The sequence below is a fragment of the Salmo salar genome, chromosome 05, assembly GCF_965601325.2.
Source record: "Salmo salar chromosome 05, fSalSal1, whole genome shotgun sequence".
NCBI classification, from domain to species: domain Eukaryota; kingdom Metazoa; phylum Chordata; class Actinopteri; order Salmoniformes; family Salmonidae; genus Salmo; species Salmo salar.
The window spans coordinates 62,200,739-62,225,000 of record NC_138295.1 but is presented as its reverse complement, the minus strand read 5'-3'; the positions used below and the strand labels follow the sequence as shown (position 1 = coordinate 62,225,000).

At 45.9% G+C, this 24,262-nt stretch overlaps 1 protein-coding gene across 1 annotated transcript in view; it reads left to right on the top strand.

Moving 5' to 3' along the window:
• Positions 1-24,262, top strand: part of si:dkey-22o22.2 (neural-cadherin) — a 116,220-nt gene that overhangs the window by 76,794 nt on the left and 15,164 nt on the right. Inside the window, exons 10-18 of the mRNA XM_014200922.3 lie at positions 73-243; positions 1,306-1,478; positions 5,586-5,753; positions 13,467-13,716; positions 14,607-14,734; positions 14,891-15,077; positions 15,519-15,662; positions 21,578-21,861; positions 23,607-24,236. Coding sequence (XP_014056397.3) covers positions 73-243; positions 1,306-1,478; positions 5,586-5,753; positions 13,467-13,716; positions 14,607-14,734; positions 14,891-15,077; positions 15,519-15,662; positions 21,578-21,861; positions 23,607-24,236 — 2,135 coding nt within the window. The remainder of the gene's footprint in view (positions 1-72; positions 244-1,305; positions 1,479-5,585; positions 5,754-13,466; positions 13,717-14,606; positions 14,735-14,890; positions 15,078-15,518; positions 15,663-21,577; positions 21,862-23,606; positions 24,237-24,262) is intronic.

Genomic DNA, 24,262 nt, shown 5'->3' with positions numbered 1-24,262 from the left:
GCTGACTGTACGTATCTAGAGGACATCAGTAACATACAGTAAAATACATTGTGTGTGTGTGTGTGTCTCCAGGTGTGATCAGCACCACAGTGAGTTTCGACCGCGAGCGCCAGAGAGAGTACTCCCTGTCTGTGACGGCGACAGACCTGGCCCAGGAGCCCCTCATCGGCATCTGCCAGATCACCATCCTCATCGCCGACCAGAACGACAACGACCCCAAGTTTGAGAACAGCCGCTACCAGTGTAAGGGTCACCTCCGTCACCTCTGTCACACCTTGGGTCATCTCCGTCACGCTCATCATTTCACCTCTGTCCTTCTCCTGTTTGGTTCAGACAATTTCATTATCAAATGTGCCTGTTGGTCTTGCCTTGTCCAATACATTAAGTCATCTTATCAAGGTATTATAAAAGTATTATTTTGGCTGCTGTCTTTTAATCCCCCAATACCAAATATGGTTGTTTCGTGTTGAGTGGTGCTTAGGGGAACCAGTGTTCTTGCTAAGGGTTGCCCTGCCATAGACACAAAGGGACTGTCCCCTTATCCAAGCTTCCCTCTCCCCTCCTCCACACCTCTCTAACAACTGCTTACTGAGCCCTTTGCTCGATATTCCACCAGGAATTAAAATGTTATTCCATTCTAAAGCACAACAGAGGAAATTAGTTCAACCCGTCCCCCTTAAAATCATGTTTAAGGCCAGGGTACCAGGGATTTGTCCGTTCATGTGAGAGTTCCCTCCCTCACCTTGTTGTGCCAAGAGTAGTTTAAGGTCAAAGGTCAAGTCAAAACTGTGCTTGCTCAGCAATGTCCAACAGCTCAAGGACCCAATGTCCTCTTATCCCAGTCCAATGACACTAGTTTGTAGCTTCTGTGTTGTCTTAACAGTTTTCAAGGTAAAGCAATATTGTGAAAGGTAAGACTTAGCAGCCCCCCTGAAGTCCCAATCAACCATATGCTGATGTATGTATTAAATCACAGTTAATCCTGGAAAGCTTTTAAGACTGATGAAAACGTCGACGCCTCCCTGCTCTCCGGAGTCCGTGTTTGTTTACCATGTGTGCAAATATGTGTGTTGATAAGCCCCATGTCAGAATCCCTTTTATCACATTAGAACAAGAATGTTGGAGTGGCTTATTAACTATTTAACAGGGAGACTGAAATGTTTCTAGGACACGCATTTATTTCTGGTCTCTGTGACTGAAATGCGTGGTTCAGCCGGAAATTGCCACCACTGTTGTTGTTATTGCTCTTGTTGATGTTGTTTGTTGTCTGCGGCGATGTTGATGTGTTAACCCTTCATGTGGCAGACTTCCTGCGCGAGGACACGCCGGTGGGGACTAGCTTCCTGCGAGCAGCGGCACACGATGATGACCAGGGGAGTAACGCAGCTATCGCCTACTCTCTGTCCCGTCAGCAGCCGGCCTACCTGCACATCAACCCTAGCACAGGCTGGGTGTACGTCAACCACCCCATCTCACAGGTGTGTGTTTGTGTCTTCTCCTACCTTCTCCTCTTCTCTATGCACTGCAGGGGAATCCTCAACCCGCTGGTCCAGTACAGGTGTTTTTACAGCCTCCTGCACTCCCCCGTGTGTGTGTGTGTGTGTGTGTGTGTGTGTGTGTGTGTGTGTGTGTGTGTGTGTGTGTGTGTGTGTGTGTGTGTGTGTGTGTGTGTGTGTGTGTGTGTGTGTATACACTATACACCTATCCTTCCCACTGGCCTGATATCATCCACTGAGACTGCTGCACACTCTCCCTACCTCCCTCTGTGCATGCATATTAAACATGGCAAGGTCTGTAATAACAACAATGCCCCAGTCTCTCTATATGTGTGTATTATATGTGTATATATAGCACTATGTATCTTACCCACAGCCTGAGGAAGCATTGTATTCACACATGCATAAATATATTTACGTGTGTCTGTGTGGATGCGTGTGTGTGTTCGTGCACGTTTATTTCCGACGTTTGGCTGTCTCCCTCCAGACAGAGGGGAGTTGACACCGTGCAGTAACATTATATTTGTAGGGTTTGTCGACGCTGAGCTCTCTTTCTATTGTTTCGCTGTCTTCCTCATCGCTCTCGTGCGCTCTCTTGTTTTCTGGTTTTCCTTCATTCTCTACGTCTTCTGCTTCCTGGTCTCTCTCGCTGTATTCTCTTCATGTATTCTTGTATTTGATGTGGTTAGTCATTACAGTTTGCTAGCTTAACTGTTTGTCAGTATTCACAGCTTATCATACTGTATGTAGGCCTACAACTGTTCATTGTGTGCCATTGTTTAAAAGTGAATATCCTCTGTAAGATTTTACAGTTGAAGTCGGAAATGTACATACACCTTAGCCATTTAAACTCAGTTTTTCACAATTCCTCACATTTAATCTTAGTAAAAATTCTCTGTCTTAGACCAGTTAGGATCACCACTTTATTTTAAGAATGTGAAATGTCAGAATAATAGTAGAGAGAATGATTTATTTCAGCTTTTATTTCTTTCATCATATTCCCAGTGGGTCAGAAGTTTACATACACTTAATTAGTATTTGGTAGCATTGCCTTTTAAATTGTTTAACTTTGGTCAAACATCTCGGGTAGCCTTCCACAAGCTTCCCACAATAAGTTTGATTAATTTTGTCCCATTCCTCCTGACAGATCTGGTGTAACTGAGTCAGGTTTGTAGACCTCCTTGCTCTCACACGCTTTTTCAGTTCTGCCCACAAACGTTCTATAGGATTGAGGTCAGGGCTTTGTGATGGCCACTCCAATACCTTGACTTTGTTGTCCTTAAGCCATTTTGCCACAACTTTGGAAGTATGCTTGGGGTCATTGTCCATTTGGAAGACCCATTTGCGACCAAGCTTTAACTTCCTGACTGATGTCTTGAGATGTTGCTTCAATATATCCACATCATTTTTCTACCTCATGATGCCATCTATTTTGTGAAATGCACCAGTCCCTCCTGCAGCAAAGCACCCCCACAACATGATGCTGCCACCCCCGTGCTTCACTCCAAACGTAACGATGGTCATTATGGCCAAACTGTTCTATTTTTGTTTCATCAGACCAGAGGACATTTCTCCAAAAAGTACGATCATTGTCCCCATGTGCAGTTGCAAACTGTAGTCTGGCTTTTTATCACGGTTTTGGAGCAGTGAGCTGCCTTTCAGGTTATGTCGATATAGGAATAGTTTTATTGTGGATATAGATATTTTTGTTTCCTCCAGCATCTTCACAATGTCCTTTGCTGTTGTTCTGGGATTGATTTGCACTTTTCGCACCAAAGTACGTTCATCTCTAGGAGACAGAACGCATCTCCTTCCTGAGCGGTATGACGGCTGCGTGGTCCCATGGTGTTTATACTTGCGTACTATTGTTTGTACAGATGAACGTGGTACCTTCAGGCATTTGGAAAATGCTCCCAAAGATGAACCAGACTTGTGGAGGTCTACAATTTTTTTCCTGCGGTCTTGGCTGATTCCTTTTGATTTTCCCATGATGCCAAGCAAAGAGGCACTGAGTTTGAAGGTAGGCCTTGAAATTCATCCACAGGTACACCTCCAATTGACTCAAATGATGTCAATTAGCCTATCAGAAGCTTCTAAAGCCATGACATAATTTTCTGGAATTTTCCAAGCTGTATAAAGGCACAGTCAACTTCTGACCCACTGGAATTGTGATACAGCGAATTATAAGTAAAATAATTTGTCTGTAAACAATTGTTGGAAAAATGACTTGTGTCATGCACAAAGTAGATGTCCTAACCAATTTGCTAAAAACTATAGCTTGTTAACAAGAAATTTGTGGAGTGGTTGAAAAACGAGTTTTAATGACTCCAACCTAAGTGTATGTAAACTTCCGACTTCAACTGTATGTATGGAATCAATAGTAACTCTGGTGAATTTGGCCATAAGATTGATATCAACTGTGACATATGTCGGGTAGAGCTATGTTGCCATTGTAGGTCTTACGTTGTTAGAATCTCTCTCTCTCTCTCTCTCGCTCTCTCTTTCTTTCTCTCTCTCTCTCTCTCTCTCGCTCTCTCTCTCTCTCTCCCTCCCCCATTCTGCTACAGCTGAGAAGGAGAGGGGGAGAGGGTAAGAAAGAGGGGGGAAGGTGGGAGGCTTGAGGTTAGGTTCTAGGTGACCCGTACCAACTAGTGAAATATTCATGCCTGATTCACATCCGACACCTTTTAGCTCTTAAGTCTGGGCTCCATCTTGAGTTGACACAGATGAGGTTTGACAGGACCGCTGAGGTTTGACTGGACCGCTGAGGTTTGACTGGACCGCTGAGGTTTGACTGGACCGCTGAGGTTTGACAGGACCGCTGAGGTTTGACAGGACCGCTGAGGTTTGACTGGATCGCTGAGGTTTGACAGGACCGCTGAGGTTTGACTGGACCGCTGAGGTTTGACTGGACCGCTGAGGTTTGACAGGACCGCTGAGGTTTGACTGGACCGCTGAGGTTTGACAGGACCGCTGAGGTTTGACAGGACCGCTGAGGTTTGGGGGGGGTTATCGTGATGGACCTGTTGGTTTCCTTCTTTCTTCCTTACTCCCGTCCTTGTGTCTGATGCCCCCCCCCGCACTCTCACTGTTTGAGTGAGTGTGTGTGTCAGAGAACATCGCTCAGCAGAGACCTAGCACACGTCAGGTAGAGTTATCCACCCTGTCAGGACAGAGACAACCACAACCAGTCTCCTTTTCCCTACTCTCTTCATTCCCCACCCTCTTTTGTCCCTATTTCTCCCTGACTCTGTGTGCATGTCTGCATGTTATGTATATATTTATAATGTGCCTAGGTTTGTGCCTGGGTTTGTGCCTGGGTTTGTGCCTGGATTTGTGTGTGTATTTGCATGTGTGCATGTGTGTGTCATAGAAAAGCCACCCTCTTTGTTCTCCAAATCCAACAACCTCCCAAAGTCAAATGAAGATGTGGAGGGAGTGACCCCATCTTCACCCTGTCACACAATGGACTTGTGAAGTCTCCCAGTTAATGTCCCATATAAATAATGTTGAATATTCCTCCACTTTAAATGTCAGCCCTTTCTCTCATCGCGCTCTTCTCCTTAGCAAGGATCTGTTTAACAAAGCTTTCACACTCCCCTCGCAGAGAATCATTTATCTGAAAACCGTCATGTCAGTTGGAATGTCTCCTCTCTCATTGCTCGTTCTCTCTCTCTCCCTCCCTGTCTCTCTCCCTCCCTGTCTCTCTCCCTCTCTCTGTTTCTCGTTCTCTCTCTCCCCCCTCCCTGTCTCTCTCCCTCTCTCTGTTTCTCGTTCTGTCTCTCTCTCTGTATCTCTGGCGTGATGTAAGGATGAACGACATCAGAGCAGTCTTCTGTAGACAGTAGGAAGGTGGTGGTTTAGAGGAGGAGGTCACTGGAAGGTCATGACACGGACTAAGTGGATAAGATTGTAAATATGATGCATCTGATCTGTTACTTAGTGGATTGGAACAAACTGATGTAGACAGAGATAAAGACCTTCCAAGAGGGGGGGGGGGGGTCAGCCATGGGTTTTGTTCAGCTCCATATGCTTTCCATGTCTAACCTCCGTATCACCCCTCCTTCCTCTCTTCTATTTGTCGTCAAGACGTCGAGGATCAGCCAGCAGATCGTGGCCACGGACGGTGGCAACAGGAGCAGCTCTGTGGAGCTGACAGTCATCATCACCAACGTGCACAACCAGCCGCCCCAGTGGCAGCAGCTAGAGTACTGGGTCACCGTGCCCGAGAACAGAGTTCGCGACGCCAAGATAGTGGTGAGTGGACCTCATAGTGACCTGTTCCTTAACCAGGAGAGATGGTGTCTACTGACACTATGATATAAGGTCAATCACAACTATACATAGGTTTCTGGTAGTAGTGGTTGTGGTAGAGATGGTTCAATGCTCTACCAACTGCAACTTGGGGGAATGCTCCAAAATGATAGCCTAATCTCTTTCCAACTGACCAAGATAATAAAGACCCCTCAAAAGGAATTCCCCACCACATCAGCAGCTTGCCAATATAGTGGTGACTAGGCTACTATTAGTGCCTCCAGACAGACTGGCATCAACATCTCTAGGACCTTACTCCCTGTCGGAGGGGAAAGTGGTTCTTCTGAGACTATTCCCATCCGTGCGTCCCGCCTATTCATCAGGAAAGAGAGCCTTGAGGAGCGGTAGTAGAAAACACACTTCACTTTCCCCAACCATCAGCATGTTTAGCAGGGTACTTCGAAACCTTTCTGCCGAGGCGAGTTCACAACCCTGCTACAGTTCACCTGACGAAACTGAAACATCCCACTTTACCCCCGCCGCCTCCCTCCCAGTGCTTCTCCTCTTCCATCTTACCCCCGCCGCCTCCCTCCCAGTGCTTCTCCTCTTCCATCTTACCCCCGCCGCCTCCCTCCCAGTGCTTCTCCTCTTCCATCTTACCCCCGCCGCCTCCCTCCCAGTGCTTCTCCTCGTCCATCTTACCCCCGCCGCCTCCCTCCCAGTGCTTCTCCTCTTCCATCTTACCCCCGCCGCCTCCCTCCCAGTGCTTCTCCTCTTCCATCTTACCCCCGCCGCCTCCCTCCCAGTGCTTCTCCTCTTCCATCTTACCCCCGCCGCCTCCCTCCCAGTGCTTCTCCTCTTCCATCTTACCCCCGCCGCCTCCCTCCCAGTGCTTCTCCTCTTCCATCTTACCCCCGCCGCCTCCCTCCCAGTGCTTCTCCCCGCCGCCTCCCTCCCAGTGCTTCTCCTCGTCCATCTTACCCCCGCCGCCTCCCTCCCAGTGCTTCTCCTCTTCCATCTTACCCCCGCCGCCTCCCTCCCAGTGCTTCTCCTCTTCCATCTTACCCCCGCCGCCACCCTCCCAGTGCTTCTCCTCTTCCATCTTACCCCCGCCGCTTCTCCTCGTCCATCTTACCCCTGCTTCCATCCATGCCCGTCTTCATTTTGCACACGATTCAAAAGTATGCTACAAATGTTAAATGTAATGTTAGAAGATTTCCCCTGATAGTGTTTCCTTTAATAGTAGTGAGTCCGTTTTTGAAAAGGAGAGGGCGGAGGACGTATTGACGCTACTTTCGCCAAAATCATGTTCATTCACTCGCTTTGCTTCGCTTGTCGTTTTTGATAACCTGTTTTTAAATATGCTCCCGGGCCCCTTTTTTTGACAACACCGAATTAGAATTTATCCCTCTATGGCAGGAGATGGCAGAAACGCAACGAGCCACCCAGTATCTGTGTCAGTGTCGACACGGGAGACAAAGGGAGCGAGGAGAGGAAAGGAGATAAAATTATACACCCTGTTAAGACTCTACAATGGTCTCTTATTGCCTCGGACCGTGCAACAGAAAGAAACGCTTAATTACTGTATTCATCTCCTGACAGCTCAGCTTGCTTCACTAGGAGAAAGGGAGGGAGAGGGAGAGCGAGGGAGAGAGAGAGCGAGAGAGAACGAGGGAGAGAGAGAGAGAGGGGGAGAGAGTGGGGGAGAGAGAAAGCGAGAGGGAGAGGGGGAGAGAGGGAGAGAGGGAGAGAGGGAGAGAGAGAGAGAGAGAGAGAGAGAGAGAGAGAGAGAGAGAGAGAGAGAGAGAGAGAGAGAGAGAGAGAGAGAGAGAGAGAGAGAGAGAGAGAGAGAGAGAGAGATAGAGGGAGAGGGAGAGGGAGAGGGAGAGGGAGAGGGGGAGAGGGGGAGAGGGAGAGGGAGAGGGAGAGAGAGAGAGAGAGAGATGCCACTCTAATCCACTAGAGGCTCTTTACATATTTTAACACAGACGTCTCCTTCAAAGTGGTTGTTCCGTGGAATTGGAAAAGAGTAAAGGCTGTGTCACATTCTCTCATTCTCTCTATTTCACAGTTTCTCTCTCTGGAACCTGTTGGTCGATAGCCAGATGACCTTCAGGTCTCCCTCTCAGTCTTTCTCTCCTTATCTCTCTCTCTCTGTCTTTCTCTCTCTCTGTCTTTCTCTCTCTCTCTTTCTGTCTCTCCATGTCTTTCTTGAACCCCTCTCTGGAACCGGTTGGTCGATGGCCAAAACTCTTTTTTTCCCCCACTTCCACCCCCTTCCTCTCCTCTTCGTTGGTTCGTTCCGCCACCGAGGCGGCATTATTGCGGCTATGTAGATTGTTGTTTTAAATTTAGCAGGGCTAATATGATCTGTTAATTACATTGTTGCCGGGGATGAGAGACACGGATGCGGGGAGAAATCTCCATATCAATGAGGCCCTCCTCCCGTGGAGAGCCAGTAGGATGGGTGCTTTTGTCTCATCAGCGCTGTCAACGCACTTTCCTCCTCAGGCCTCTTTTTTGTTGTTGAGGATGTGTGGGGGTTGTTTTTGGGTCCATCTCTTTTTGAAGTGGAGTGATGGAGCATGAGGAGAGTGCCTTGTTGCTTACATACCCTGGGCTTATTCATTGGGGGGTGCAGCCTGTCAAAGATAGATCTGACACAAATCTTTGATGTGCTAAACACACATACATACTAGAAGTCACCCACTGCAATACACAAGGAATATGAAGCAGGTGAAAGGTTGACGACTGAACACGAACGCGACCCTTTCTCTACACCAAAACATGCTCAAGGCCAGCCATTTAGCTTGACAGCAGTGAAGCTAATGCTACGCTAGGCTAGGCTAAGCTAGGCTACGTCTCTGATCCGCTTAGCCCCCCAGACACCATTGATGTGTAATGAGATGATTTCTCATTAGAGCTAAGTCCGTGCCGCCTCAGCTTTAGGCTTTTTGCATTGTGCCATTGAGAGGACATGCTAGGCACCTCTGAACTGAAATGAGAGAAATTGAGTTTCTTGTCAATTGTTGACTTATTGAATTCAGATGGTCTTGAGCACTTTCTTATGAACATGAAACTATGGAAGATGATTCTAGTAAATGTTGGATGCATGTTGACATCTTATGGTCAAGCTTATGAGCCCTTTATAATGTTGTTCATGGATGCATTATGGCCTAGTTGGTACCATTCATGACAACTTTATTAATGGCCACATTGAACCCATAAAGGTCAACTATTACTGTCTCGTCTGTCTCTTGTGCAGTGACTGTGCATGTGCCAAAGAGGCCGGTCCCAATGGGGCTCTGCATGTGGTCTCGTATGTCTTAGCTAAAAGAAGAACACACACACCACTTTCCCTAGAGATCACCGAGCCCTGTATGAAAGGGTAGTGCTTTCCCTAGAGATCACCGAGCCCTGTATGAAAGGGTAGTGCTTTCCCTAGAGATCACCGAGCCCTGTATGAAAGGGTAGTGCTTTCCCTAGAGATCACCGAGCCCTGTATGAAAGGGTAGTGCTTTCCCTAGAGATCACCGAGCCCTGTATGAAAGGGTAGTGCTTTCCCTAGAGATCACCGAGCCCTGTATGAAAGGGTAGTGCTTTCCCTAAGAGATCACCGAGCCCTGTATAAAAGGGTAGTGCTTTCCCTAGAGATCACCGAGCCCTGTATGAAAGGGTAGTGCTTTCCCTAGAGATCACCGAGCCCTGTATGAAAGGGTAGTGCTTTCCCTAGAGATCACCGAGCCCTGTATGAAAGGGTAGTGCTTTCCCTAGAGATCACCGAGCCCTGTATGAAAGGGTAGTGCTTTCCCTAGAGATCACCGAGCCCTGTATGAAAGGGTAGTGCTTTCCCTAGAGATCACCGAGCCCTGTATGAAAGGGTAGTGCTTTCCCTAGAGATCACCGAGCCCTGTATGAAAGGGTAGTGCTCTTCTGCTCTCTGCTTCCTTCTTTTTATCTTTCCTCTCTTCTCTCCTCTGTCTCTCTCCCCCTCTCTCCCCCTCCCTCTTCCAAACTCTTTCAGGAAGCTCCATAAGTTGGTGTAATGGTCCACTATAGTCTCTGTAGTGTGGTGGGCTCAATAGGTTTACTAATGGTGGTTAACGGCAGCCTCTGATTGGATGGACAAATAATATTGCCTTCGATAAAAGCTTTCAAGATAACGGCTGCCAGGAGTTACCATGGTAGTCACTGGCCTTTTAATGGAGAAAACTTTCAACACTTCCAACCGTTAGTGGAGAATCGTTATTAGCCAGAGAACTTGTTCACGTTCTCTTTTTTTCTTCTGCTCTCTCTCTTTTCATTTACAAGCTGTCTTTATCTACACTCTCCCTCTCTCTTTCTCTTTCTCTCCCTCTCACACTCTACAATGTCTCTCTGTACTAATATAACTTGAACAACAAAGCACTTCACAACAATTACATGGAGTTTTTTTCCTCTCTCTCTATCTCTCTCTCGCTCTACTCTAAGTACAGTATTTACTCCCTGGTGTGGAGTAACTGCAGCAACTGACTGTTAAAATCTGTTCTGTGCTTTGGGAGCCTTCACAGTAATTCATCCTTAGAACTCTAAATACAAATTAGGCTTGTTAAACAGTATAATGCATTCATTAGCATCCCTGAGCTGCCTTGTTGTGTTACCGACTGCCTCTATTCATCTACCCTACTATCTCTTTTTTCTCTCTCTCCCTCTCCCTCTTGCCTGCCTCATCCATCTATCTATCTATCTATCTATCTATCTATCTATCTATCTATCTATCTATCTATCTATCTATCTATCTATCTATCTATCTATCTATCTATCTATCTATCTATCTATCTATCTATCTATCTATCTATCTATCTATCTATCTATCTATCTATCTATCTATCTATCTATCTATCTATCTATCTATCTATCTATCTATCTATCTATCTCCCTAATTAAAAATTTAAATATCAAGCCTCTCATTGTGGAATTATCTCAAGGAACGATAATTAGCGAATTTCCAAACGCGGTAATTGCAACCTTGAGGAAGTAATTAAGGGGCCTTGTTCTTTAGCACGCCGGCGAGATAGTGGGGTATCATTCCCATCATGCTCCTGTTCCAGGGCTTGCCCCCGTAAACCGGGGAGGGGAGGCCCGGTGCGTAATAAGGTGGAATACAAGAGGTTGGACAAGTTTTTGTATTTTCTCAGCAGATAATCAAAATTAATTATTTAAGCGAAACTCATGCTGGCATGAATATTTCAACACAACAAGGCTTTTGAAGCAAAAAAGTGAATTCTTTTTTTGTGAGAAGCTGAGGTGGGTGGGAAGTTGGGGGTCCACAGGGGCACCTCTGTACATCTAGGGGTCTCGCTAACGCACTAGCTCGCTACTGGAGGGATAGAGAGAGCGCCCTCCTCCACTGAGTCGGAAAGGAAAGTCTGAGAGCTTTTCGCTGTTGCGTTACCTTCAGGTGTTCTCCCTGACTCTTTCTTTCTCTTTGGCTCTAACCAAGCATAGTGAGTCATGGACATATAGTACAACAATTCTACTTTCAATGTTCTCCCTTCCAATGCTTTTCCTCTTATGTTATTGCAATTTCATAATGGGTAACAATGGGTTTTGGTGTTTCTCGACAGATAATGAAATATTATTTTGTTTTTGTTGTGCTGTTAGTTTTCAACCTGACTTCCAGGATTGTTTTGTCAGACAGTGGCTCACAGTGCAGTCTAGCATGTCCAGATAATCACTTGAAAAGTTCAAATCTATCCGGTGCCATTTCGATTTTCCAATTTTCCATTGTTGGTTGGAGTCCAAGAACAGTGCCTGGTTACACCCCAGTCAGACAATGAGAAGATTGAATGCCTTTGTTTGCCAGACATGGAGTCAAAGGTTACCATTCCATTATAGCTCTCTCTGCTGTAGTCTCTCATTCTTATGCTTACGAAATGGACGTTTTGCAAATGTAGACAGCCATGTCAGAATACTGTTCTCTAGTGTAGATATGGTGAATTTTAGGAGTTAATATGTGTGTGTGTGTGTGTGTGTGTGTGTGTGTGTGTGTGTGTGTGTGTGTGTGTGTGTGTGTGTGTGTGTGTGTGTGTGTGTGTGTGTGTGTGTGTGTGTGTGTGTGTGTGTGTGTGTGTGTGTGTGTGCGTGTATATGTATGTGTAGGGCCTCAGCTGGATCGAAGCAGAATGAGTGGTGAAGTGAGGTTCATTCGGCCATGGTTAATGTAATCCTTCCCTGTCAAGGTTGTGACTCTGTGGCTGTGTGGCAGGGAAAGGACAACGTGGGCCTTAAAAGCTCTAGTCTGTATACACACACGCACACACCGCACGGCCACACAAACAGTTACATACACAGAGCACACACACATACAGTCACATACACAGCATTGTGGCAGGACAAGTGGCGAAGAGAACATGGGTCTTAAAAGCTCCACGTGTTTCCTGCTTTTATAGGTCAGACCATTTTGCTGTAGGGTACTGCACAGGAACACACCAACACACACATTCACCAACACACACATTCACAGTCAGGCACACACAGTTGATTCTGAATAACACCGCTCTTCAACATTTCTCAGGGTTCACTAGTATCCTTGCCCTTGGTTAAAGAGGTTGCCTTGCCTCTCTCCTCACACATTCATACTCAAGGCAAGCCATTAGAAAAATGCAGTCCGAACACGTCCGTAGATAGTTTGGACCATTATGTTGACATGTTTGGACAAGAGCTAGGACTATGAATTATTGAACACACTTAAACATACTATCATCTATGTAATAAATGCTCCCATTTATGGATTTTGTTTGGCGGAACCCTTGAAGTAACAAAGGATTTGGTGCCAGACAGCGTGCAGCTGTGACCCATAATGGAGTCCTCAGAACAATTAGAATCCTGCCTGTTGTCCCTGTGATTGTAGGATGACGTCCATGCAACTGCCCCATATGTTTCCTACAGAGAGGGACAGAGAATGTTCTCACACCTAACCTCCATACTGGTATAAACAGGAAGGGGGGGGGGGGACATCAATAAGCGTGACACCATGTCTGTGAAATCCCATTGATGGGCTCCCTCTGTACCCAGGTATGCACAGCAGCGATATACTTCCCCGTATCATTTCCTGTCATGTTGGTTTTCTCTGCCACGGTTCCTGGAAAAGAGAGAGTGGGAGCGTTATGAAAACCCTGCAGCCTTCATTTAGAACCAGATAGTCTGGAGATGATTTTCCAGTGGAAAGTGTCTCTGGAAAGTGTTAATATCAGTTCAATAGGAACTTTGATGGATTAGACTTGGTGTCTCCAATGTATTCCTGAAGTGGAGTCAGCAGTAGGGAGACGTTTGTGCTGATTTAGATGGGCCCGCTCACTAATAATGCTAATTATCTTTAGGAAGCTTTGGCCAAAGCCAGCTCCTTCTGTTAGTCATTGGTTCTTTTTCAGTAATTCTCCTCCAAGATAAAAATAAATCTATTGGACATTACAGCATGCCCAAGCAGGTTCCTCCTAGTTTTCTGTGTTGTACCTCAGGAACACACACTGGTACTCAAATGAACCTGCACAGACAAAAGAACACACTCACTCTGTTCAGACATTCATATAAACACACACACACATTCACTCTGTTCAGACATTCATATAAACACACACACACACACACACACACACACATTCATATACACTTGCATATATATCCACCTCCCTATCCTATCACTAATGATGTCATATCCTGCTTCCTCTCCTCCAGACTATCAAGGCCACCTCACCACTGGGTGACCCTAGAGTGACCTATAACCTTGAGGAGGGGCAGGTCCCAGAGACCAACATGCCTGTCCGCTTCTACATCAAACCCAACAGGGCTGATGGCTCTGCATCCATACTGGTGGCTGAACCTCTGGACTATGAGACCACGCGCTTCTTCACACTAAGGGTCAGAGTGCAGAACGTAGCTGCTGTTCCACTGGCCTCTTTTACTACCGTCTACGTCAATGTTACAGGTAGGAGGCATTTTAAGATTTTAACAGTGTGTATACTGTCGTGAACGCTGGAAACATTTACTCTTGTAAGACTATGAGGCATGCAACTTATGGAAACAACTGTGGTCCTCTGTAGCTCAGTTGGTAGAGCATGGCACTTGCACCGCCAGGGTTGTCGGTTCAATTCCCACGACCACCCATATGTAAAATGTACGTACTCACGACTGTAAGTTTCTTTGGATAAAAGTGTCTGCTAAATGGCATATATTATATGTACAGTACCTTAGCCATACACACCTTTTCATCTTTGGTCATGACAGTGCTGGAAGGAACTGAGTTTTTATGAGGAAAAGAGAGAGAGAGGACAGCAGGCAGGCTTGAACAGTAGGGAACAGTGAAGGGCTTTCCAACACAACATAAATACTTCAAGCTCCAGCTCAGTTAATGAAGGAGGGAGGCTGAGAGGAGGAAGAGATGAGATTGAAAGGTAATGACAGTGAAGATATAGTCCCTCGAAGCCTGTTGGAGGAAGGTGTAATCAGCTAGCGACAGAGAACACTAGCAGCTAAAATTACTGCTTGTTTAGCGATGACTCATACCACATGCGCCAGTGAAGGAGGCCGGAACACAAATATCTAGCTCTAATAGCGTAAAGAAAAGAGGGTACTCTTGTCTGACTTTGTCAATAATTGTCTTTTTGGAGCGTTTAGGGAAATCAAATGTTCCTCATCTTATGGATACCTAGAGAGTAGTCTTAAAACCTGGAGAGTCAGTGACCTAAGAGTTGGGTTTTTCTACTTAGCATTAGCATTGTTGAGGGCAAAGCAATAGGTGTGGTAGGACCTCTGTTAGCATGCTCTTAATAGAAGGCCTGTATCACCTGACCTCTGGCCTGTCTCTCCTATCTCCAGATGTAAACGACAACGTTCCCTTCTTCCTGTCCTCCACCTACGAGGCTACTGTTCCAGAGGGGGCACAGATCGGAACATCGGTGGCCCAGGTTTCTGCTACGGACCTCGACTCAGGCCTCCATGGAATGGTGAGGAAGGACCCCTGCGGACTCTATTGCGAATGACTACATTTCCCATAATCACTTGATTTTCTTATGATTTAAATGAGAATAATTCAACAGATACACAATATTGTAGGTCATTTTGTCCTGATATTGCATTAACGTTTCGATCTTTGTCTACAGATAAACTATGTAATCTTGAAGGATGAGAGTGGAGACTCTCAGTACTTCAGTATTAACTCCTACACTGGGGTCATACACACCCGGGCCTCGTTTGACCGTGAGCAAAAAGGTTCCTACCTCATAGAGGTCCAGTCTCAGGACAGCTCCGAGTCAGCCAGGCCTGGACAGCAGGGCCAGCCCAACACTGGTGGGTATCTCACATACATACACTACTATGCATACACACACGTTTGCAGTCCACACACGGGCACACCTGTCCAGACAGGGAATCTCCTGAGAATCATACTCTCTCATAATAGGTAGCAACACACTGTTTGTTCAAGCCATCAAGGTCCCTCTAGAGTTCATACGGCAATGACTAGCTAATGCAGATTATTCTCCCTTTTGCCCCTGTTGGTATTACACTGCTGTGTTGTGTGAGGTTAGATGGTTAATGCTTCTGTTTCTCTTGCCAGGTGTAAACCTAGAGTAATGTACTCTCTTTTTATTCATGTCTTTGGTCCACATAGACCAAGCCAATGTAATTTGATGTCAGAGTACTATACATTAGTGTTGCTGTCTAGGTCCATGCTTCAATCTGGATTGGTTGTTAGTCCTGAGTAAAGATCCCTCTCATTGGTTCACACAGACACGGCCTACGTACGGATCCTTGTGACGGACGTCAACGACAACGCTCCGGCTTTCGCCCAATCGGTGTATGAGGTGAGCGTGGAGGAAGACAAGGAGGTGGGCTTCGTCCTCATCACCGTGACTGCTAATGATGAAGATGAAGGTGAGGCACATTGGGCTTGGTCTCAGGGTGGGGAGGGGTCAATCAGTCAACCTGGGTTTAGACTTTTTTGTTGTTGAAAAAAATTGCGCTCACAATGATAAGTTAATAAGTAAAGCTACTGGTGCTAGTTTCCCGGGACGTAGTTATAACATTATTTGGACAGCACTGTTTATCATTCTAGTATTTACTTCCATGGAAGATTATCTTTCATCTTTACAAAGGCCTTGGCAGATACAAGTCTGAAGACACCCGAACATAACAATTGAGAATTGAATGTAAGCACAATGTCAGTCCACTGAGTCCAGTAGTCATAATGTCTTTGTTGAAGTGCCTGATACTCATAAAGGACTTGGGCTCTAGTGGTACAGTGTGTGTTTATCCTGGTGTAGCTTCTCCTACTTGTCTGTTCAACTCTGTCTCTCGACTGTAATGGAATCACTCACTCTCCCCCTGTCACTTCCCTCTGTGCTTATGAATTCCTGTCAATATCAAGTAGATTTTTCTGTTGCTGCTTTGACAGGCTCCACAGAGATTAAGAAAAGTATAGGAGGTATATTTATGTAAAGAATGCTCTGTCTTTCTCTCTCCGTCTCTGACTCCCACTCTGTCACTCTATTCCTCTCATTTTCTGTCAGAGCTTGTTAGCAAATCTCTGTGGTGAATGTGGGAAGTATGGATGCGGCCCCCCGAGGTAGTCATTTGATGTTTGTCTCTTTGTTTTTGTTTGTCCCTCGTCTCTCCTCCTCTGAAAATTAATAAATAAGAAAAACAGTGTGCTGTCTTAATGACAACGGTAAATCCTTTGTGGGAGTAGATGTCGATCATTGTTTTGGTGGAAATGTCACCTTCCATGATGCCAACACAGGTGTTGAAATGACATCTGATTTAATGGGCTGCTACATTACATTTAAAGAGTTAGCAAATGACTAAGACGAGAAGTGGGGCCACCATTTTGAATTTAGGGTTTGTTTTTGTTTTTCCTTTCCAATGTTCAGTTGAATTAGCAACTGTCTTGGCTCTGCTTTTCATCCCTCTTCAGACACCCCTAGCTAGATCCCTTGGCGGATTTGTAAAAGCATACAGCCCAAAAAGACACTGAAGCAGAATTAAGAAGTGCTAAGATAGCAAACTAACCGCAAACAACAACTATAATTCCCTCCCAAATGCTCCGGCTTATCCCGCCACCGCTCTGTAGACTTTACCCCAATTCGCCGTCTCAACAATGTGTCCATCTGGTAATTAGGGAAAACGTCTCTCAACGGAGAGACAGGAGTGAGTGGAATAAACTGCCGTGGAGGCCATTTTGTCTCCCCCTGGCCCCCCATGCAGGTGTCCAAGCAGGGAGATGATCTGTATTAGCAGGGAGATTAGCTGTAAAACATGACACGATCCCTGGCTAAGCGCTAGCCTTGCTGAGCAGGCAGGTCTTGAGGGGAGGTTTGAGCTCAGCCAATCCTGGCTATGCTTGTGGTGGTGTAAGTAGGGTTGATGTCTGCCTGTGTTGTCTAGTCTCTCGTCTCGTGGTATCTCATCTGAGATCCTCTCGTCTCATTTCTCATATTTCAGATCTGCTAATTTTGTGTCTCTCCTTTCCCTCCCTCTCTTTCAGCTCTCCTGGCTCATCTCTGGTCTTTCCTCTGCTTTCTCTTTCTCTCTCTCTCTCTCTCTCTCTCTCTCTCTCTCTCTCTCGCTCTCTACCTCTACCTCTACCTCTACCTCATTATTCTGTCTATCCTTTTCCTCCCCTCTGTTTTCTTTACTTGTGCTACTGTCCCATTTTCCGGTCATAGTGTTGAGTGAGTCACTTCAGTGTCCCATGTTGGTGCTGGAGGTGACAGTGTTCCTATAGATCAGGGGTTGACTGTCACACTCCACAGCCCTGTGATACATACACACACAGATTAGTGAAACAGTTCAGGTTAAATCACCTCAGTGTTCATTGACCAGTGAAGCTTGCCTGCCCTGATGTCCATCCACCCTCTCATCACATCATCACACCCTCACACAACAACACACACACACTGTCCGTTGGTCCAGGTGTGCATGTGTGCGTGCTCCTATAATAGGATTAGTGACCTCCAGTTTATATATGGTCCCCTGCTCTCAGAGTCTCTCACCACCTGTCAACATCCACAAACCATGGAGCATTACAATGATGACACACACACACAAAATATCAATACAACAATACACCTTTATCGTGCTAGCGGTGTGACAAGGCAATTCACATCTCATAACTCTCCCATTACAATCTTCAGCTGAGGTACTTCCATTGGTTTCTCTGCGACCTCTCTTTACCAGCCACCACTGTTCCACCATACGGTGGATGCTGCTCCTCAACAGAGATAGTCAAGTAGTCAAACACATGGAGAGATCTGTTTCATATGAGAATATCCTTACTGTTGAGTCTGATGCCCATATACACCCTCCTAATTCTAATCCCCTGTGTATTTCATTTCAAAGCACGTCAAGGGCTTTTTTCCATGAAAATCCCAATATTTTCCCATTACACTCCCAGTGGAAGTTGGGGAATTGAATAATTAGGGAACAGATCCGTGGGGAATAGAGGGGCCCCTGTTAAACGCTCCCCCCAAAGCTGATTAGTTTCAGCATCTTTTGTTGCAGACAGACATCCTTTTAGGATCGGGTTTCTATCCCCAAGTGGAAAATGTGCCGAATGAATAACTTTTGGATGGGCTTTAACAAGATCAAGTTTTTTTTGCTGAGTTTGACATTGGAGTTGAGTTGAGCTGAAGGTTTGTCAGTAAACAGATATAGGTTGTCTAGCTTAATGGTAAGCAGATTAGGGTAGTGGATGGGGTCCAATACATGGTGTGGGGGGGATATGCTAGTGACCTTAATCAGAATTTTGGGGCCTTCAGTGGAGCTCCTGCTTTGCTTAGGAGGAAACCACTTAACCCTTGAGCCCCTCTCCACCCCCCTGATGTGCACAGTTGGCCCCCTCACCAGTCTTACTTAAGGGAGGGGGGGGGGGGTAACCATATGGCCAGACCGATCATTAGGGAGGCGGCCGGAGGCAAAAGTACAGGAGCTACTCCCCGCCACCCAACACACACTCACACACTTACTCGCTCACTCAACACACACACACACACCCTCTTGGCGAGTGTCACGGCAGATCGTGCTCAGAAGGTTTGACGGACAGCGCACTTAAGCCTCCTCCACACACACACACACTCTCCCGATAGGAGCATGACATGTCGTAATGAAGTCCCGACATGTCTCACACAGATGGTGTTTGTCTCCTAAAATCTCCTCCGTGCTGGTAAACAGGGCCCGAGCCAGACGCAGGCAGGCAGGGAGTGTGGGTATGTGTGTGTCTGTGAGAGAGAGAAAGAGAGAAAGAGAGAAAGAGAGAAAGAGAGAAAGAGAAACAGTGTGTGTTTGTGTTTATGCGCATATGTCTGAGCGTGGGGGTGGGAAGCTGGTGCAGGAACTAGTACAATATGAAATTGAGATTGTTTATGGAATGGAATGTGTCATGTTTAATGTAAGTCATCCAGCCTTGTGCACATCTGCGTTCTTGACAGTCCTTTTCATACATCTCTACTCATCAGACTCACTACTGTAGAACCCCAACCACGTCCTTATTCAGCTCTTACATAGCTTTATAAGGACTAGTATGAAGGTCCCACTGTGGAGCTCCACAATGGAGCACCCAGCACTCTAACATGACAGACACCAGCAGTCAGGATTCAGACTCCTTTGATCCCGTCCCATTATTCCCATTTCCCAGACCAGGAACGCCATCCCAACCTAGCCCTCTCCTCTCCGCTTCTGATGGGGTATCTGATTAGGGTTGACAGTGGTAGAGTGGATGAGGTTAGAGAGGAGGAATGAGAGCGTGAAGAGGAGAGGAGACAAGATAACACGGGAGGATAAGAGGGATAAATGAGATAAAAGAAGAGAGGAAATTAGAAAGATGTGTGCATGCATGTGTGAGAGTATTCACAAATATGTGCTGTACCAGTCAAAAGTTTGGACACACCTACTTATTCAAGGATTTTTCTTTATTTCTACTATTTTCTGCATAGTAGAATAATAGTGAAGACATCAAAACTATGATAATAACACATATGGAACTGTATAGTAACCAAAAAAGCGTTAAACAAATATATTTGAGATTTGAGATTCTTCAAAGCAGCCACCCTTTGCCTTGATGACAGCTTTGCACACTCTTGGCATTCTCTCAACCAGCTTCATGAGGTAGTCACCTGGAATGCATTTCAATTAACAGGTGTGCCTTGGTAAAAGTTATTTTGTGGAATTTCTTTCTTTCTTAATGCATTTGAGCCAATCAGTTGTGTTGTGACATGTTATGGCAAGAACAGCTCAAATAAGCAAAGAGAAACAACAGTCCATCATTACTTTAAGACATGAAGGTCAGTCAATCCGGAAAATTTCAAGAACTTTGAAAGTTTCTTCAAGTGCAGTCTCAAAAACCATCAAGCGCCATGATGAAACTGGCTCTCATGAGGACCATCACAGGAAAGGAGGACCCAGAGTTACCTCTGCTGCAGAGGATACATTCATTAGAATAAATGCAGCTCAGATTGCAGCCCAAATAAATACTTCACAGAGTTCAAGTAAGAGACACATCTCAACATCAACTGTTCAGAGGAGACTGCGTGAATCAGGCCTTCATGGTCCAATTGCTGCAAAGAAAAAACTACTAAAGAAGAGGCTTGCTTGGGCCAAGAAACACGAGCATTGGACATTGAACCGGTGGAAATCTGTCCTTTGGTCTGACGCAGAATAGGTGAACGCGTGTGTGGTTCCCACCGTGAAGCATGGAGGAGGAGGGGTGATGATGTGGGGGTGCTTTGCTGGTGACACTGTTTGTGATTTATTTACAATTCAAAGCACTCTTAACCAGCATGGTTACCACAGCATTCTACAGTGATACGCCATCCCATCTGGTTTGCGCTTAGTGGGACTATCATTTGTTTTTCAACAGGGCATTGACCCAACACACCTCCAGGCTGTGTAAGGGCTATTTGACCAAGAAGGAGAGTGATGGAGTGCTACCTCAGATGACCTGGCCTCCACAATCACCTGACCTCAACCCAATTGAGATGGTTTGGGATGAGTTGGACCTCAGAGTGAAGGAAAAACAGCCAACAATTGCTCAGCATATGTGGGAACTCCTTCAAGGAGAAAAAGCATTCCAGGTGAAGCTTGTTGAGAGAATGCCAAGAGTGTGCAAAGCTGTTATCAAGGCAAAGGGTGGCTACTTTGAAGAATCTAAAATCTAAAATATATTTGTTTAACATTTCTTTGGTTACTACATGATTCCATATTTGTTATTTCATAGTTTTGATGTCTTCACTATTATTCTACAATGTAGAAAATTGTAAAAATAAAGAAAAACCCTTGAATGAGTAGGTGTGTCCAAACCTTTGACTGGAACTCTATGTGCATTTGTTGGGTGCACCTGTGTATTTTTAACTGAACACACTGAGGACATGAAGGGCCAGGGAGGGAGGAGACCGGGTGGTGCCTGAGACAAAGATGAGTTGGGGGTGGGTGAGACCAGCCCTCACTGCCTTCTGTATTCTGTCTAATGAGGCCCACTGTGAGAGAAACGGATGTTTTCCTCCAAAATATTTGATGGCACTGATAGCACTGTGTGACTCAGAGATGGTATTGTGGGTTGTTCTTTTGTGTTGAGGGCTGTTGGAATAGTGAGGTAGTTTTTTTGTTTTTGTGCGGCAAGTGTTTGTACGTGTGCAGATTGTCAGCCTGTAGGCTTGTGTGTGAGAGTGAGCACACACATACCACAGTCATACTGTCTGTAACTATGTCCTCCTTTCTCCTCCTCTAACATGGACTACTAGTTCTACCTTGTCTAACCAATAAAAACAACCTTGAAACAGCCATATCTCCTTGTCCAGGTGCCAACGCCAAGCTCCGCTACCAGATCACCTCTGGCAACACCATGGGCACCTTTGACGTGGAGCCAGAGGTGGGCACCATCTTTGTGGCCCAGCATTTAGACTACGAGATGGAGCAACGCTACGAGCTGAGACTGGTGGCCTCCGACGGGAAATGGGAGAACGAGAGCCTAGTGGTGGTCCAGGTGGTGAACCGCAACGACGAGGCGCCCGTCTTCGGCCAGACAGAGTACCACGCCGCTGTCACAGAGGAGCTGACCGAGCTGCCCGTCTTCGTGCTGGAGGTCAGATGTCATACATACTATAGGCCATGGTTCCCCAACTGGCGGCTCATGGGCCGAATTTGGTCCGCAGGTGGTTTTATTTGGTTCCCCAAGTTTTCTGAGCAAAACAATTTTTTTATATTTTATTTTCAACACCAGGAAATCAGCTCCAAGTGATTTACATTTTTTAACTCTGTTCCCAAATATTCCGACACATACTAGAGAGACACCCGTATACAAATGTAAGCAAGGTTTGAAATTACTATGTTTTAGTCAGTTAGTGTATCGGTTTGGGCTTCTTGCGGTCAATTTTTGGTCTAAAAACTATTTGTAATTATGTACCGGCCCCCGATCATCCGCTCAAGAAAAAAATCATCCCGCGACTGAATCTAGTTGATGATCCCTGCTATAGGCCATATGTACTGGTTTACCTCTTATAACAGCCACATAAACAGTACATTACACCATTAGGATGTTTCATTAACTTACAGAGCTACCTGTCTTTAGCTGGAGGTCAGACGCCATTCATACATAGCCCCTTTGTAACAACGACATAAACAGGGTATGACAACTGATATTTGAAAGCCTTTTTTGATAAAGCTAAACTTGCTGTGAGGAAGTTCTGTTTTATACATGCAGTATAAAAAAATTAAGTAGAATGGAAGTAAATGCAGTGACATTGTCCACCCATTGATGGAAATGTGGCTTTGGCTTCACCGCTCAAGTAACATAATATATACAGTAACTCATCACACATGTGGACATTGTGTGAAATCAAATATGCTCCAATGTTATACTCCTATCCTAAAGTGTTGATACCTAATACTACTCAACATGAGCACCCACAGTTTACCCACGATAAATAGTTGTGGAGCCTCCTGCTTTTTCTTAGGCTTTCATTGTATATCCAACCTAGTTTCGTCACACCTATTCCCAGTCATTCCCAGTAAACCTGTATGTGCATGTCGCCAAGGTAAATCAGATTAAAAAGGAGTACGATTCATGAGGGCATGGAAGTAATCCTAGAGAGAGAGGCATGTGTCACAGTATTCAACCCAGGGCTGCTTTCCTGGAGGTGGAATTGATTTGATGTGCACTCGGTTCCCCTCTAATGCACTTAATAGTTTCCTGTGTGTGGCAGGCATCCCTTCCCCGAAGTTCCTTCGCTCTGTATATGAATACAATCCTGCCGAAAGAAAAAAGATTGGAAATCCAATTTGAAATGAGTATTTACCTGGCCTTGGCTGTCGTACGCCGCACCGTGTCTCGATATTGTCTTCTCATTGCATTGTCAGGAAATGGAGAGAAAAAAAATTCAACTTCAAAGGCTTTTGTAAACAAACCCTCCGGTGAGAGGGGAAGAGAGAAATAAAAAAAAAAGTGTATTTCTTCTTTTGCTGGCATCTATTAACTTTTAATTGCATTGTGCATTCTGGTGATAGATGTGGGGGGAAGTGTCTGAGCTTGTCCTTCACATAGAGATAACATGAAGGCAGGTTAATTATCTATAGAGGAAAACAAGGAAAATTGTCTTCTTTTTGTTGCAAGGCAACGAACTGTATATTGGCTACTGCAATCAATTCTCTTTTCATGTCCTATTTTTGGGGCCAGATGGAATCTGAAGAGGCAGAATATCCGTAAATCAACAGAAATGGTTAAATCAAATTATATATACATATTTTATTTTATTGAAAAGAAAAATTCACAGCAGATTCTATCCGGCCCTACTGTCTAATGCTAGGTTTTTGGGGGTTTCCTGTTTGTAGGTTTCAGCCACCGACCCAGACCAGGAGGCAGACCAGAGCGCCCTGCGCTACTCACTCCACGGCCAGGGAGCCGGCAGCGAGTTCACCATCGATGAGCGTACGGGCCGCATCTACGCCCAACGCCGTCTGGACCGTGAGGAGCGCCCGGCCTGGCGTTTCCTAGTTCTGGCCACCGATGAGGGAGGGGCGGGACTCACTGGCTTTGCTGACGTCCTTTTGGAAGTTCATGACATCAATGACAACGCACCAGTCTTCCCATGCCCGGCGCCGGACGCTTCAGGCTGCTTTGTTGGCCACGTGCCTGAGAACTCTCCCGCCGACACCTCAGTGATGGAGATGAGGGCCACGGATTTAGATGACCCCAAGGCCGGCAAGAACGCCATACTGACCTACCGCATCGTACAAAACGTTCGCAACGAGATCAACCTCAATCTGTTCTCCATCAACCCTTCAACTGGAACCATCAGTACAGTTCTACGGTCTCTGGACCGTGAGGTGGAGGACCGCTATCTGGTTGTGGTTGAGGCCAGGGATGGTGGGGGCTTGTCCGGGACTGGAACCGCTACTATCATGGTGTCTGATGTGAATGACCATCCACCAGTCTTCACCCAGAGGGTCTACAATGCCCAGGTTTGTTCACCTGCTCAAAACACACC